At 43.1% G+C, this 13,888-nt stretch overlaps 1 protein-coding gene across 1 annotated transcript; it reads left to right on the top strand.

Moving 5' to 3' along the window:
- The first annotated feature begins 1,695 nt into the window (after positions 1–1,695).
- dlec1 (DLEC1 cilia and flagella associated protein) lies at positions 1,696–13,888 on the top strand. The gene is made up of 38 exons (XM_072378839.1): positions 1,696–1,880; positions 1,959–2,099; positions 2,189–2,345; positions 2,514–2,630; positions 2,713–2,897; positions 3,215–3,438; positions 4,184–4,268; positions 4,369–4,456; positions 4,603–4,776; positions 5,308–5,444; positions 5,591–5,683; positions 5,943–6,033; positions 6,136–6,298; positions 7,048–7,240; positions 7,359–7,435; positions 7,562–7,724; positions 7,826–7,922; positions 8,052–8,182; positions 8,271–8,432; positions 8,533–8,663; positions 9,382–9,532; positions 9,750–9,866; positions 10,003–10,124; positions 10,242–10,427; positions 10,518–10,585; positions 10,678–10,829; positions 10,941–11,056; positions 11,144–11,214; positions 11,466–11,686; positions 11,792–11,941; positions 12,041–12,163; positions 12,277–12,371; positions 12,530–12,617; positions 12,729–12,926; positions 13,014–13,175; positions 13,258–13,408; positions 13,482–13,593; positions 13,694–13,888. Exons 1-38 carry the CDS (start codon positions 1,797–1,799, stop codon positions 13,818–13,820), a joined length of 5,103 nt encoding a protein of 1,700 aa, XP_072234940.1. The 5' UTR covers positions 1,696–1,796; the 3' UTR covers positions 13,821–13,888.

Below are 13,888 nucleotides of genomic sequence, written 5' to 3'. Positions count from 1 at the left end.
GGAATTTTACCAACACAGCCTAAAAATAAACACTTGAACAGTGCAAACCTTGATAAGTTAGTTTTTCACTTTAGTAGGCTTTGGTACAGTTACAATGATGTTATTATTTGGCAGCTCAGGAACAATTTGATTTATTTAGGGTGTTGTCTTTGGCTGGCGCAGACCTGCTTTTTCAGACCTGTTTTTTTAGTCTGTTTCCGCCTCTCACCTCCAACCTACTTTCACCTATAGCCTAATATTATCATCACCACACGTTACATTGTATCTATAGTTATCCGTACTGTAATAACTTAGATGTTTACACCATTAAGAACTACTGACAGTGGCTAAAGACTTTAATCTTTACAGTCCTTTCAGCACAATACTTGGATGAGAGAAAGAGATTTGTGCTGGTGACACTTGAGACAACAAGTTAGGTGAAGTAGGTAAAAAAAACAAAAACAAGGTAAATTGGTTGTCAGAGATGCAAAATAAGTCTTGGGATCATGTGACAAGACACTCTGAAGCAAACGTTTACAGCCTATGTTGTGTTTATGCTTCTTTTACAGGCTTCTGTTGAGACCCCTATTTATTGTCTTAGTGTGAACTACGAAAGCTTTGACAGATGCCTGCTTGCTCCTTTTGTTTGTTTTGTCATATGAACTCCTTCTCTTGGAAGTTTTGGGTGAAAAAACTCAGACAAATTGTAAAGTAGTCCAAATTGAACTCAACAATTGCCTCTTTTAGAATCCCACTTGAACACCACATGAGCCGACAGACATAATCAAGGATTAGATGTCCTCTGAGTCTAGACCTCTGCAGCAGAGGCTGCTGACTTCCATGTGTGGTGAAATGAGTGGATGCCTTACTGACTATCCAGTGATCAAGAGATTCAATACTTTGTTGTTGTTTAAACATAATGGATGGGAATTTCGTGTGAGGTGCTCACACAAAACAAAATTGACCAAAAATGCCACATCACATACTGTGAACACACTGATTACATATTTACTCATGTGATGTGTGAAAAGCAGTAAGAATGACACTGGTTTATGATTATTAGAAACAGTCATAAGGGGATGCTCTCAGCACCTCAAAACAGCACAAATTTACTATTATACACATACTCTGTTAGTGTTTAACAGTATAGATAGGATTAGGACTTAAATGATACAGTAAATGGAACAAATGCCATCATATCAATGAGCATATGTCCCAAATGTTATTGTATTATGTAGTTTGAGTAAAGTTTTTCCTTTTCGATCTGCACAATGGTGCAACTTGTGCTGGAGCAACATATTTCACAACCAATATTACATTAATGTTGACATTTTCAAAGAATAAGATCAATTTGCCACATTCCCTTTATGAAAGATGAAGCAACTGCTGAGTAGTTTGTTTATTGTTCACACAATACAACCAATGGAATGACGTCAGTTATTTATCATAAGAAACTTCCTAATTTTAGGTCAATTCAAACCACATGAAAACTTTTCTATTTATTTGTATTGTTTATATCAAGTTATATAACATTTTTACTGGTGTTGTGTACCTTACGTTTAACCAAAATCTAAACCTCCCCCGATGATTTTTTTCCGGTTGTGAAGGGGAACTTTCGTTGTTGCTATGCAACCATATGCACACAAACATGGCTGACAAATAGTGAGAGTTTCAATAAGAGAAGTTAGAGCCTCAACTTATAGCTAACGTTAAATTAATATACGCTTAAGGTGGTGAGAATTCACCGTGATAACAAACCGTTCGTCAAATTAACTATTAGCTAAAATTAGCATTAGCTTACAGCTACTGTATCAGCAATGCTGGAAGAAACAGATACAGGGGAAAACTTGTGTGTTGACCCTTCACTGAACAGCCACAGACCCGCGTTTGCAACGTCGCAGGTATGATTTAGTGTGGCACTTTTAGATTGAAAGCATACATCAAAAATGTAACTGTCATCCCTATAATTGTAATTCTAGGACATTTCTCACATCTTTGTAAGCATTTTCAAGGACGTTTACACAGCTGACATAATCGGGAGAGACACTTTGTCCAACATTGTCAAGTCAAAAAATGGACGAAGTGCCTATCGTGACAGATATGTTGAAGAGCTTCAGCAGGTAGCCAAACATTAGGACAGGACATTAGCTGTACGCCACACTTCAGGTTAACAGAACAAATCCCTTCAAACCTTTTGTTTTCTTTACAGATTCATTCTGAGTATGAACAGCGTATAAAAGAGGCTGACATGCTGGAGAGTCATATTATTCAGGCCAGAGCTCAGGCTGCAGCCAAAGAAAGCCAGACCTTGGATAGGATGATGGAGAATTTGGAAGATGTTCCCGACCACCGGGGTCTGTTAACAGGTGAGATTGAATCCACTTTAATCCATTGATACAGTAATAGCAAACTCCATGCTGACAGAATGTTATTTACATGGATAGATATTAATTTTCCTACATATATTCAATTTGAAAATGGCAGGGATGTTGTAATGTTCTATATGTAAAATTTCTGCTCATGTCTGTTTTCAGTTAAATCAGCCTTCTCCTGGTGCGTAGACGAAGATCTTCTCAAAAAGAACAACTTAATCTCCCCAGAGGACTACTTAGTAAAGACACAAAAAACACAGATCCGGGCACCAGCAGCAGGTACCTGACTCTCTTTCGTGTGTTAAGTCGTTCATGGCTGGTATGTTGTGATTCGGTATTTCGCTTGATTTCTCCTCATCAGTTAAGTCCGATCCCACAAAACCCACCATCGCCTTTGCCATGCGCACATCCCGGGACCCTCAGGACGATGGTTACATGCTGATTCAGAGAGAGGAGAAGACGGCGTTAGAAATGAATGAATTGGATCACAGCTTAACCTGCGACTCCAGCTCAGATACAAAAAAGAGGAGCGAGGCCTCCGCAGAGGTAAAAAGAGTGATACTTTATGTACTGCTGCTACTGACTCTGAAAGCAGGTATTACTTTTTTTTTATTATTGATTTTTAATGAATGAATGTATGTGTTTTTTTCTTTTTCTATATCCATTGGAAATATTTGAAATAGTTCATAAACAGCAAAGCCAAAAGACTTGAAAGACAAGAGACAACAGGAACAAGTGCCATAAATAAGTCTTGAGGAATGATGTTGTTTTGTCAAGCCTGAAGGAGGGAGACCTCGTTACATCAGCGGATGTATGATCTTACTCATTACAAGGATCCAGCAACGGTGTTCCGTGTATTTCAGAAGCTGAAGCAGATCAAACCCAGACCAAAGTGGAAGAGTGAGCTGAGCGAGAAGGATCGGGCAGAGGGGTGGGAGAAACTTCAGAGGCTGAAAGAGCGGCACAGCTTCCTACGCAACCCACGCTTCCTTCCACCTAATGCGCAGCAGGGTGGCATGTCCCTCATTCGGCCCAGACCCAAAGAGAAGAAGACGGAACACGGGAGGAAAGGCTCTGAGGATCAGAGGTAGCACAACGAGCTGAGCCCCGTTTTTATTACTTATTCATGAGTATGTTTAGCATTTTATCACAAGACAACAAAAGCGACTCAGCATAATGATAAAGTGCGTCGCTGGTATGGGTTTTGGTTATTGCAAAATACAGTAAGCTCAAGTGAGACAGTCCTTCTTCAGTACCAACATGAAACATGAGTGCAAACAGCTGTACACCCATTGAGGCATGGCAGACCTGAGTAAGCCGATACTCTCTGCCTTACGTAATTGTACCTGGAACAGATGGGGAGGCAGTGCCAACAAAGACAGTGTTTCACCTCATCAAAACATCGCCAAAGCATTCTTCTCTCTGTCACATTGCATTCTTGATCCTCTCAGCAAATGAAAGGTGAGGCTTCTCTTATGAGTCCTTACATGAGCTGAGAGAGACAAACACTGACAGGAGAGAGTCATCTGGAACCGAAACAAGCCACAGCTGTGAGCCCGTTTTTAATGTGAACCCACAAAAACACTCAGATGCTGTTACCTTTGCCAAGGAAGGTACGTTGTTGGTATGAATTGATTATTTGATGGCTGTATTACCCACAAAGTTACAGATACATTTGCTAATACCAAATTTGACTAGAGTTGGGGTATTTCTTATCTTAGAGGTAATACATTCGTTGTCCACCTGGTTCTGGATTCAGAGTTTTGATTAGTTTTTGAAAGAGGTGTGATCTCAGACTGCTGTAGTTGTTTTTTGTTTTTTTTTCCTGAAAGCTCCCCCGATGATCCTCCCCCACTCTTCATAGCAAATCCCTCAGTGGTAGTTTTTACGGAATACGGCGTGGGACATTTCTACGAGGTTTGTCTCGGTGACTTATTCAGAGCGATCGTCAGCTAACACTAAGTGCAGAGAGCGTTTCCACGGGTGATGCTCAGTAACATGCCCTGTCCTCTATCAGGCTACACTGGAGCTGAAAAACGTGACTTCATCATGCCGCCACGTCAGAGTCATCCCCCCTACCACTCCTCATTTCTCTATCAGCCTCGGTGAGTTCCTTTTGCCTCCGATTGGGTTACATGATGCAGCATCATTCTACCTGATGTGGTGTAGGAATCATGAAGTGTGTGTAAATATTAGCACCAGCAGCTTTAACAGACACAAAACAGCTTGTCCATGTGGTATGTGTTGGCAGGGAGATTCCCCAGTGAAGGTGGCATTGTTGCCCCGGGAATGAGTTGTAAGTACACACTTCGTTTCGCTCCAGACTCCCTGGCAGACTACAAGGACTTTATAGTGGTGGAGACCCAGGTTGAGCAACTACTTGTGGTGCCTGTGGAAGCAAGGCGGCCTCCTCCTATACTCACCCGTAAGCCACAATCTTCCAAACTTGCATCAGGGTACTTTATTCAGTCCTAGCTTATTTTTTTGTTTGTTTTATGCTCCAAAGAATTGTTCCTTTATCCATCCTCAATACCCCACGGTGAATTGGGAAAAATGTTATTTTTCATGTGCTGCCACCCTCTGCTTGGAATCGGCTGTGAAATCATTTGAATTTTAAAGAGTGGATTTCACTAAACAAATGAAAGCAAATTTTAAGCAAATTAGAGGTAGATGTGTCTGAGTGTAAAGGTTACGATTGATTCCTCTGCAACGGTGGGGCGAGTGCAAAATCTGATTTTTAGTTTCTTAAACTTTTGATATTTTGGGATGTTTTATACTTTCTTTACATGATATCTACATGCATTTATTCATTTTATGCACAGTGTGTTGTTGTGTCATTTCTGCTGGTCTGAGCTGCTGTCTGTCTTGGCCAGGAAACTCTTGGAAAGAGATTTTAAATCTTGAGAGTTTTCTATTCCCTGGTTAAAGTATGAACCTCTCCCTAATTGCTGTGCAGTCCCGAAAGTGCTGGACTGTGGTTACTGTCTGGTTGGCGGAGTGAGATTTGTCGAGTTCCTGTGCCAAAACGTTGGATTCAGCTCTGGGAGTTTTTGCATCATCCCTAAGAATCAGTGGCCAGCTTCGAACCTTCGGGTAAAAAATGTATTTGTGGCCTCATCGAAACTATAAAAGTACCTTAGAAATAGTAAAAAAAAAACACACCTGCACTAATATAATTGTCTTCAAAGAAAAAAAGTCAGTCGTGTCCTAACAGGTATCTTTTCTCTTTGTTTACAAAGTCTGTAGCCAGCACATACTTTTCTGAGCAGTCACCTTTTGCGGTGGGTCCCTCCCTGTTTGTGCTGCAGCCCGGAGAGGCCACCGTTGTGGAGGTGAGTCAGTTAAGGGGACACATTTCTTTCTATTCAATCTCAAAAAGGAACAACAACATATTGCCTCAGCGCTCACTGTTGCCATATTTGTGTGAAAGGATTCAAATCAAAGCGACTGTCAGCACCGTGACCGATTGTAGATTCATACACACGATTAACTTTAAAGTGATTGGAAAAATTTTTCGGCACAAATCTCTCAGCTTTTGAGATCCACACCAATTCGTGTCAGAGTCCTCTGTGTGTTTGCATGTGTTTGCAGGTGGTTTTCTTCCCAACTGCTGCAGAGAAGATCCGTCAGGTTTTCACTGTTGTCTGCGACAACTGCCAAGTTAAAGACATTTCCATCGAAGGTAAGTCTTTGTAGTAAAGTCTCCAAGAGGTTTGCTCTGTAAAAGACGTACAGTTTTCAGGCTCCTGTAGGGTTGAATGATGTGTGTGTGCTTGTCTCCCAGGTGAGGGCCAGCTGATTGCACTTGAGCTTGTGTCTGTGTCAGGGGAGACGGGGCCGCCTGTGGTCGGGGAGGTGCGTGACCTCACAGCGGAGCATTTTGTCCGCTTCAGCCCCTCCAACCCTTACTCAGTGCAGCAGACGGTGCTTGTCATCAGAAACAATGTGTAAGTGCCTCTCCACAGCAAGATCAAGCACATTGCATTTCCTCTTTTAGGCACATAATAACAGGCTGTTTTTTTTATTATTCTTTAGTATTTTCCAGGTATGGATATGTATAAAAACGAGTGTTTCCAAACTATTTTCTTTATTCTGTTTTCTATTTTCTTTTCCATATTTTCCATTTTTTCCATAGTATTACAAAATGAGCACTGTGTTGTATTAAAGTATGCTTGAAATGAGCTAATAAGACCACAAATTCACAATTCAAAACGATTAACTGTGCACTTGAGCAAAGGCCACTTTTCTGATCTGGAGCCTACATCTGCCTTTTATATAAACTCTGTAAAAACGGTGGTTTTTCTTGCATGTTGAATGATAATGAGCTTAACACATATCATGACAAATTAGATTAGACAAAAAAAAATCCCCAAAAATTGACTGAGATATGGAAAAATGGTCAAAACATGAACTGGAGGAAGGAAAAGGATGGAATCTTGAAGCGGAAAATGTGTGGGAACCCTGGTAGACCGCTCATACACCGGCCCTAATGTAGGCAGTATTTACATAGTTGAAGTCTCCATGAATAAAATGAAGGGAGCTTTAATACTCAAGACTGTTCTGTTTCTGACCCTGTGGTGTCCTTTTACTGAACCATGACCAGAGGAAGAGTTTCCCCTCTGGGATAATTGAAAATCACATTACGGATCTGTTTCTTCTTCTTCTTCTGTCTCTTCATTGTGGGGGCGGGGTGAAGCCACTTGGAGCTACCTTTCCACTGGGAGGTCATGAAGCCCAACCTGCATCCTCTGCTTCCAGGGGAAACCCCCGATTCCTGCTATATCCAATTTCACCCAGCCACAGATGATGTTTTCCACATCAGCCCCTCGACAGGACTACTGGCTCCCTGTCAGGACCAAGAGTTTCTGTTCACCTTCTGTCCAAAAGAAGTAAGAAGATGTAGAAGAAATTACCAGTATGGTTTGGGAATGTATGGTTACTGGCTGTGCTTTGAGAATGCTGCGTTTTTCCTCTTCTTCCACATAAGACCTTTTCTGCTTTCTTAAGTTGAAGGATTATCACAGCGTCTGTCACTTGGTCCTGAGGGATGTCCCCCAGCTGCCGCCAGAGCCACGTGAGAGCAGGTAGGTTTCTTTGCGTGTGCAGTGGCAGAAACATGTGCTGCAAATGGTAGAGTGAAGAAACCGTCAAATGCAAAGAAGTCCGACATTACAAGTGCTGAATTGCTGAATCTGTCGTTGGAAATCTAGTGTCCTTCAGCCTGTGCAGACCGGCTCCAAGGTGAGCAACGTCATCATCATGGAGATAGAGGTCAAGGGGTCAACGGAGCCGTACCACATCCTCCTTGAGCCTTACGCGGTTGTGATCCCCGGAGAGATTTTCATTTGCACGACCACTCGCAGGCGGTTTAAGGTGATTTAAACCACTTTTTGTTGTTTAGGTGGGAACGCGTTAGATTTCTTGAAATCATTTTACATTTATTAACGGTGGTTTTCATGGTGTCCGTGTGTCAGATGTGGAATCATAGTAAAACCTTCATCTTGTTTCAATGGGAGAGGTTCAACAGCAGCTGCCACACGATAGAAGTAGAGCCCTCTGCTGGCAGAATAGGTTTGTTACACATTAAATGGGTTTTCTGGCCCTTTTTGGTTCAATGTTCACATTTCACTGTGCGTTCAAGCATTGCCTTTTCTCAACATTTCTTCTTTGGTCGATTGTTTTCTATCGATGGGGCTCCAGAGGAGAACGAGTGCTTTGATTTGGATCTTATTGTTACTGGAGGTAGACCAGAGAAGGTCGTGACCGGTTTGGTTTGCAACATTCAGCATCGCCACGAGCCTGTCACTTTAGCTGTTGAAGTCTCCTTTAAAGTAAGATTAAGCCCCACAACAAAAAATGTCCCTACTCCATCTTAACCGCTTGTTGCTCTGATATTATTGCATATTGTATCTTTCAAAGGGTCCCGCAGTGACTCTCAGTGTTCCCAGCGTGGACTTTGGGCTTGTGAGGCTCGGGGAGCAGACTCAGACCACCCTGCTTCTCACCAACACTACCCAGCTGGAGGCCTTTTGGATGCTGGAGGAGAGGCCTGATAATCCACAGGAGCACCAAGACACACAGGTACCTGTGCTGTAATGTAGCAACCCACCTGTGATGACTCCACATGAAACACAGGGTTGTGTTTGCAGAAGGTTTATGTTTGTTTTTCACACCCATTTAGATTTTAGTGGAGCCATGCGGAGGTATGCTGCCGCCTTTGGCTTCCTGCAGTGTGGAAGTGCTCTTCAGGCCACATTTCTGCCAGCAGTTTGAGACAGAGCTGGAGCTGATTGTGGTAAATGGAACCGGATGGTGAGAACACACAGATACGTAAAACCAATGTCTAATTTCCTTAAGACGAATTAGGTTTTTTACTCAAGCACCAGCCATGACAGCGATATTAGTTAAGGTAATACTCAGTGACCGTGGCCTGTTGATGAAAAGTAAAGCGTTGGGCAAAAGTCATGAGCAACTCATCATTTCTTTATTTGTTGACAGGAAAATGGGAAATATGTTCTGTGATTTGTATCGTTCTAACGAGCTTAAAAATCAATATTTGGTATGACCACCTCTGTTTTAAACACAGACTGAATGCTCTTAGGAAAGCTTTGTTCTAACTTCTTGAGGTAGTCTTCAGGAATAGTTCTCCTTTAGTTTTCCTTTAAGGACTTTCAAGTGACCTTCTTTGGATGCTGTGTATGACAAATTACATGAAAACTGGGCTGAAAATCAGTGGCAACGTGTCTTATGTCGTGATGAATCCAATTCCTACTCGGTAAGACCTGCTGCCTCTGATTTTCAGTCCAGTTCTTGTGTCATTTGGCATACCTCAGCCTTTTCTACCTGTTTCACTGCACACCATGCTGAGATACATCAAGTTTTAAGCTAATAGCTCTTTAGATATCATCTTTGGAAAGCGTTTTTCATGGGCGGAGCTAAAGAAATGGGAATGAATGATTTGTCTTTGAGACAGGCTGAGTTTTCAAGAGTTTTGCACCTTACTGTAGCACTTCCTGTATTTTCCTAACAGTCACATGTGGATGCGAGCGGATGTGCAGTCTCCTCAGGTGTGTTTGTTAAACTGCACGCTGGTCCTCTCTGAGCTTTACGTTGGAGTTCTCAGCACTGGCAGCGTAACTCTCTTCAACCAGACTTTGCTGCCGTCACACTTCAGCTGGATGGTATGCTCCCCTGCTTTTTACATTTTACTGAATGATCACATCAAATCCTGGAGAAAGCATCTCTCTAACCTCCATGTTTGCCATTCGTACTCTGTTAAGCGTTTTCAGGGAATAGTCAGAGAGATGCAGATCCATATTTTTTGAAAGAGACTAAAATTAGGTCATCTTTAAAGACTATTAATACTTGGTGATGTCATTTTGATATTTTCCTCGACAGCCCCAGCTCCAGGGTAAACTGGCTTCACTGTGCACAGTCAGTTTTGACCCCTCTTCTGGTGTTCTGGGACCTAATGCCAGCATGGAGATCCTGGTTAATTTCACCACTCACTCAGATGTAAGTCTTTTAAGATTTGTCACATATCATCAAAGAAACAAAGTGAACTGGTAAGATTGAAAGGCAAATAGTTCACTTTACATTGGTTTTCTTTTAATTTGGGGGTTTAACCTCATGCTTGTTTCTGTTTTGTTAGTTGGAATTGACCGACCTTGCTGCTCTCTGTGAGGTCCAGGGGATGAACTCACCTCTTGTTCTTGGCATTGAGGCTTCCCAACCCAAAAAACTCAGTGTGTTGTACTCGCTGCCCAGTATCAGGTAGCAAACATTCACTGGGAGCCTTGTATCTGAAAACCTGGCACCTCACTGGTGTGTCAGTTTCACACTGTGAAATATTTCCTCAAACTGTTTTTTTTTGTTTTATATCCCCTTTAGTCCCCCCGGGGATGATCCAGGGCCTTCGTCGCTGATGCTTGACTTCGGAGATGATGTCACTTTAAAGAGAGCTGTAACCAAGCAGCTTCAAATAACCAATCAAACTGCTATCCCTGCCTCTTTCACCATTGAGTCAGAGTATTTCACCTGCCATGCCTCAAATCCAAATAATCAGTCAGAGAAAAGGTAAGCGAGCCAGCTCACTGACCTTGATAATAGATCGCTCAATAACTTCACCGTGACAGAGAGGTGACACAGGCTGCATCCTAATTGCAGATTTACACATGTCAAGAGTCCGCTTCACTCTGCACGAGCAAAGAAGGTGGAAGCCAAAGCGCATGAGGGTAGGCTTGAACTTTTAATCAGTGTTCAGGCTTTTCATTTATGCACCAATAAGCTCCAACATTACTGGTTCTGATCATTTGTCCTTCATCAGAGTTTGTGAGCAGCCTTTTGGCTCATGGAAAAGGGGCAGCTTTCCTTGTCCAGCCAGACTCAGGGCTGCTGGGACCGTTTGAGACTCGGACTGTGGACGTGACTGCCCTCAGCGACATGTGGGGGGAATACAGAGATAACCTCATATGTAAAGTAGGTTTTTTAATGTAATGTGATGTGATTCAAGGGCTATTTCAGGATTAGTGTTTGATCTTCACTTCCTCATACATAAGTGAAATAAATGGAATCTTTTTTCTGCTGCAGGTTGGGGAACTGGAACCAGTGCTTATTCCCATGCAGATGACTGTGAACGGCTGTCCGCTCTACTTCCAAATGACGGGCCCACGAGCAGATGACCAGCACCAGGGACCAATCATACAGTCTGTCCATGGTCCATGTCTCCAGTTAAATCTCTGCTGTCATTAATGATGACGTCTTAGGTTTTTTTTATTTGACTTTCCTGTTAGCTTTGGCGCTCACATATCGGGAGGCGACACGGTTTCTCGATCACTTCGCATCAACAATCCCACCATGATTGGTAAGTGATGGGGGTTTCCTGTCTGTTAAAGAAACAGCATCTCTGCCGGGCAGTTGTAGGAATAAAAAAACTCAGCCAACATGCTTGCAAATGCAGGCTCAGGAATACACTCCAAGTAACTTCATAAGAGATGCCGTCACGTGGGGTGTTCTACCTTGTTTTCAGCTTGTCAGTGAACTGCAAGGCACTAGCCTGTTTGAATTGTGTCACACATATAAAGTCTGAAGTCCTAAATGTTCTCTCTGTGGCAGACATCCGTGTGGACTGGGAGACTTACAACAAAGATCAAAATGACTGTAAATTGGTGGATGTTGTGGTGGCATACGGAGACGCTTTCCCACTTAAAGATGCAGATGGCAACGAGGTGCAAAGCGGGGCATTGAGGCTTTCTGAATTAGACGTTCCAACAGCACGAGAGGAGGCTTCCACACCAGACTCTGAGGGAACGAGCTCTTTCCTTGAAAGTGTGACTGTGAGTATATTTACCAGACTGAGAGAAGACTTGACTGTGGACGCTCATAAATGCATTTTTTACTCTCCCGCTGGCTCAAATCTAATGTTCCTCTATTTGTTTCAGGATGTCGAGGAGGAGGAGTTTGTATCTGAGCATGAAGAGGAAACTTGTCTTTATCCTTGCCCTGCAAAGAAAAAACTCTTCTCTGTTTACATCAGGCCTCAGCAGGGCAACCGCTCCGATTACCCCTACTGTATCACACCACAACAAACAGTTAAAGACTTCCACCACATACTTCTATTTAATCGCTTAAACAGTTCGACTACTTCATATGACTAATGGTAAATTTCTTTCCTGTGTACAAATGCCAAGGTGATTCCAGCAAAGAGCAGTGGAACTATCCATGTGTCATTCACCCCTTTGACTCTCTCTGGGTCTGCTTGTGAGTCCAGATGTGTGGGCTTGGTACTGGGTTTCATGAGCCTAGACTCTGAGGTAACATGCTCAGTGCACAAAACAATATGTTTTGATATGAAATCCTAGAAAAGGCAAAAATGGACAGCTCCGGTGTAATTTATTCCCTTGTTGCGTGGTTGTGTGTGTTACAGATGGCTGCTTGTGTCCCAGGTAAAGTTGGAAGGGCACATGGTTTGGATTTAGAGCCTGTCAGATTGGATCTACTAGCAGCCGTTAAGCCAGCAGTGTAAGCAATTACATTCAGGCTATTTATGTCCCCCAGATCCCTCACGATCCAACAAAATTTATGTTTCTGAAATTAAAATAAGCTGAGGTTAGGCAAAAGGAGCTCAGAGGTGGTCTGATTAAGCTGCATATCTTCCTCTTGGATTCCTGTTGCTGCAGTCTGCTAGTGCAGATGGAGGAGGACAGCGGGGTGCTGGAGTTTAATGCCTCAGCTGGTGATTTACTGAGGGCAGGATCAGACAAGGAGGTTGGGAAATCTACAACAGTAATCATCAGTGCATACATGAGGTATTGATCTCAAGGGTGTACAGTATTTCTGAGCAGTCACTGGGTCTTTTGTTGTTTTTAAATTCTCCAGCTCGTGGTCCGTGAATTTGACGTCACACAGACCTTTCAGCTGAAAAACACATCAGAGATGCCCTTACACTTCAGACTGGGGACTCAGCCGCCATTTTCAGTGCTCAGTCCTCAACCGCGAGCTTGGACCAGCTCATCCAGCAACCCTCCTACTGGTGACAATCAGCCTCTGATGCTTCAGCCACAACAGAACCTGCGAGTAAGATTAGGAGTGGCAGTATAAATTAAATGTAGGGATGCTCTGTTGTTCTGAGGAGTAAGAGCTACTCGCTTCTGTGACTGCTAGGTGAAGGTGGCCTTCCACTGTTCCTTGCCACTTCTGAATCATGCAGACCAGACGGAGGAGGAAGTTCCCCATGGAGTGACGCTGATCCACAATGGCGGTGGTCAGAAGAAGTTGCAGTTCCAGCAAAACCTCCTGATCCACTTCAGTAACAACAGCCTGCAGGTCAGAGACAAAACACACAAATGTTTGGATGTGATTTCAAGATGTAGCCTATGACCTCACAGTGTCTACTTCCTATATCCAGACAGTGCCTCTCTGTGCCCTTTTGGATCTACCAACGCTGAGTTTCTCCACTGACTGCCTCAGCTTTGGGTTCTGCTACGTTGGACAGACACAAACCAGAGACGTGAACCTATACATCCGTGGAGCCCACACCTACTGGAAATCACTTACAAGTAACCACGCAGCCATCTTCACAGCCATCAGTAGTCATTTTAGCCAAGAGGTTTACTGATCTTTCACTGTCAGGTGGAGGGGACTCTCAAGTGTTTAGAGTTACACCAGACTTTGGGCTGCTCGGATCCGAGGAGGCCCGCAGGACCCGCTGTCGACAGTGTCTGCAGATCAGCTTCACTCCCAGGTCGGTGTCTTTGCTGCAGCAAATCACATATTTACAAACGAATATATAACTACAAAAAAAAAACAACATTTGGCTAATGTTTCCATGTTATGTGTTTCAGTGAGGACAGAGAATTCAGGGCTGTGGTGGTGATCCAGTCTCCTCTGGTGAAGACTCCTCTCACTCTGCAGATCCACGGAACAGGATCCTTTGATGAGGTGCACAGGCCGACAAACGTGTCCATGTGACATCACAGTCACCACCTAGTTTGCCGTCATTTTGTAAGAATATAAATAAATGATCAGTAAAACATGAA

This window comes from Leuresthes tenuis, unplaced genomic scaffold (genome assembly GCF_036924035.1).
Source record: "Leuresthes tenuis unplaced genomic scaffold, fLeuTen1.0.hap1 SCAF_24, whole genome shotgun sequence".
NCBI lineage: Eukaryota > Metazoa > Chordata > Actinopteri > Atheriniformes > Atherinopsidae > Leuresthes > Leuresthes tenuis.
This window is presented reverse-complemented; position numbering and strand designations above follow the sequence as displayed.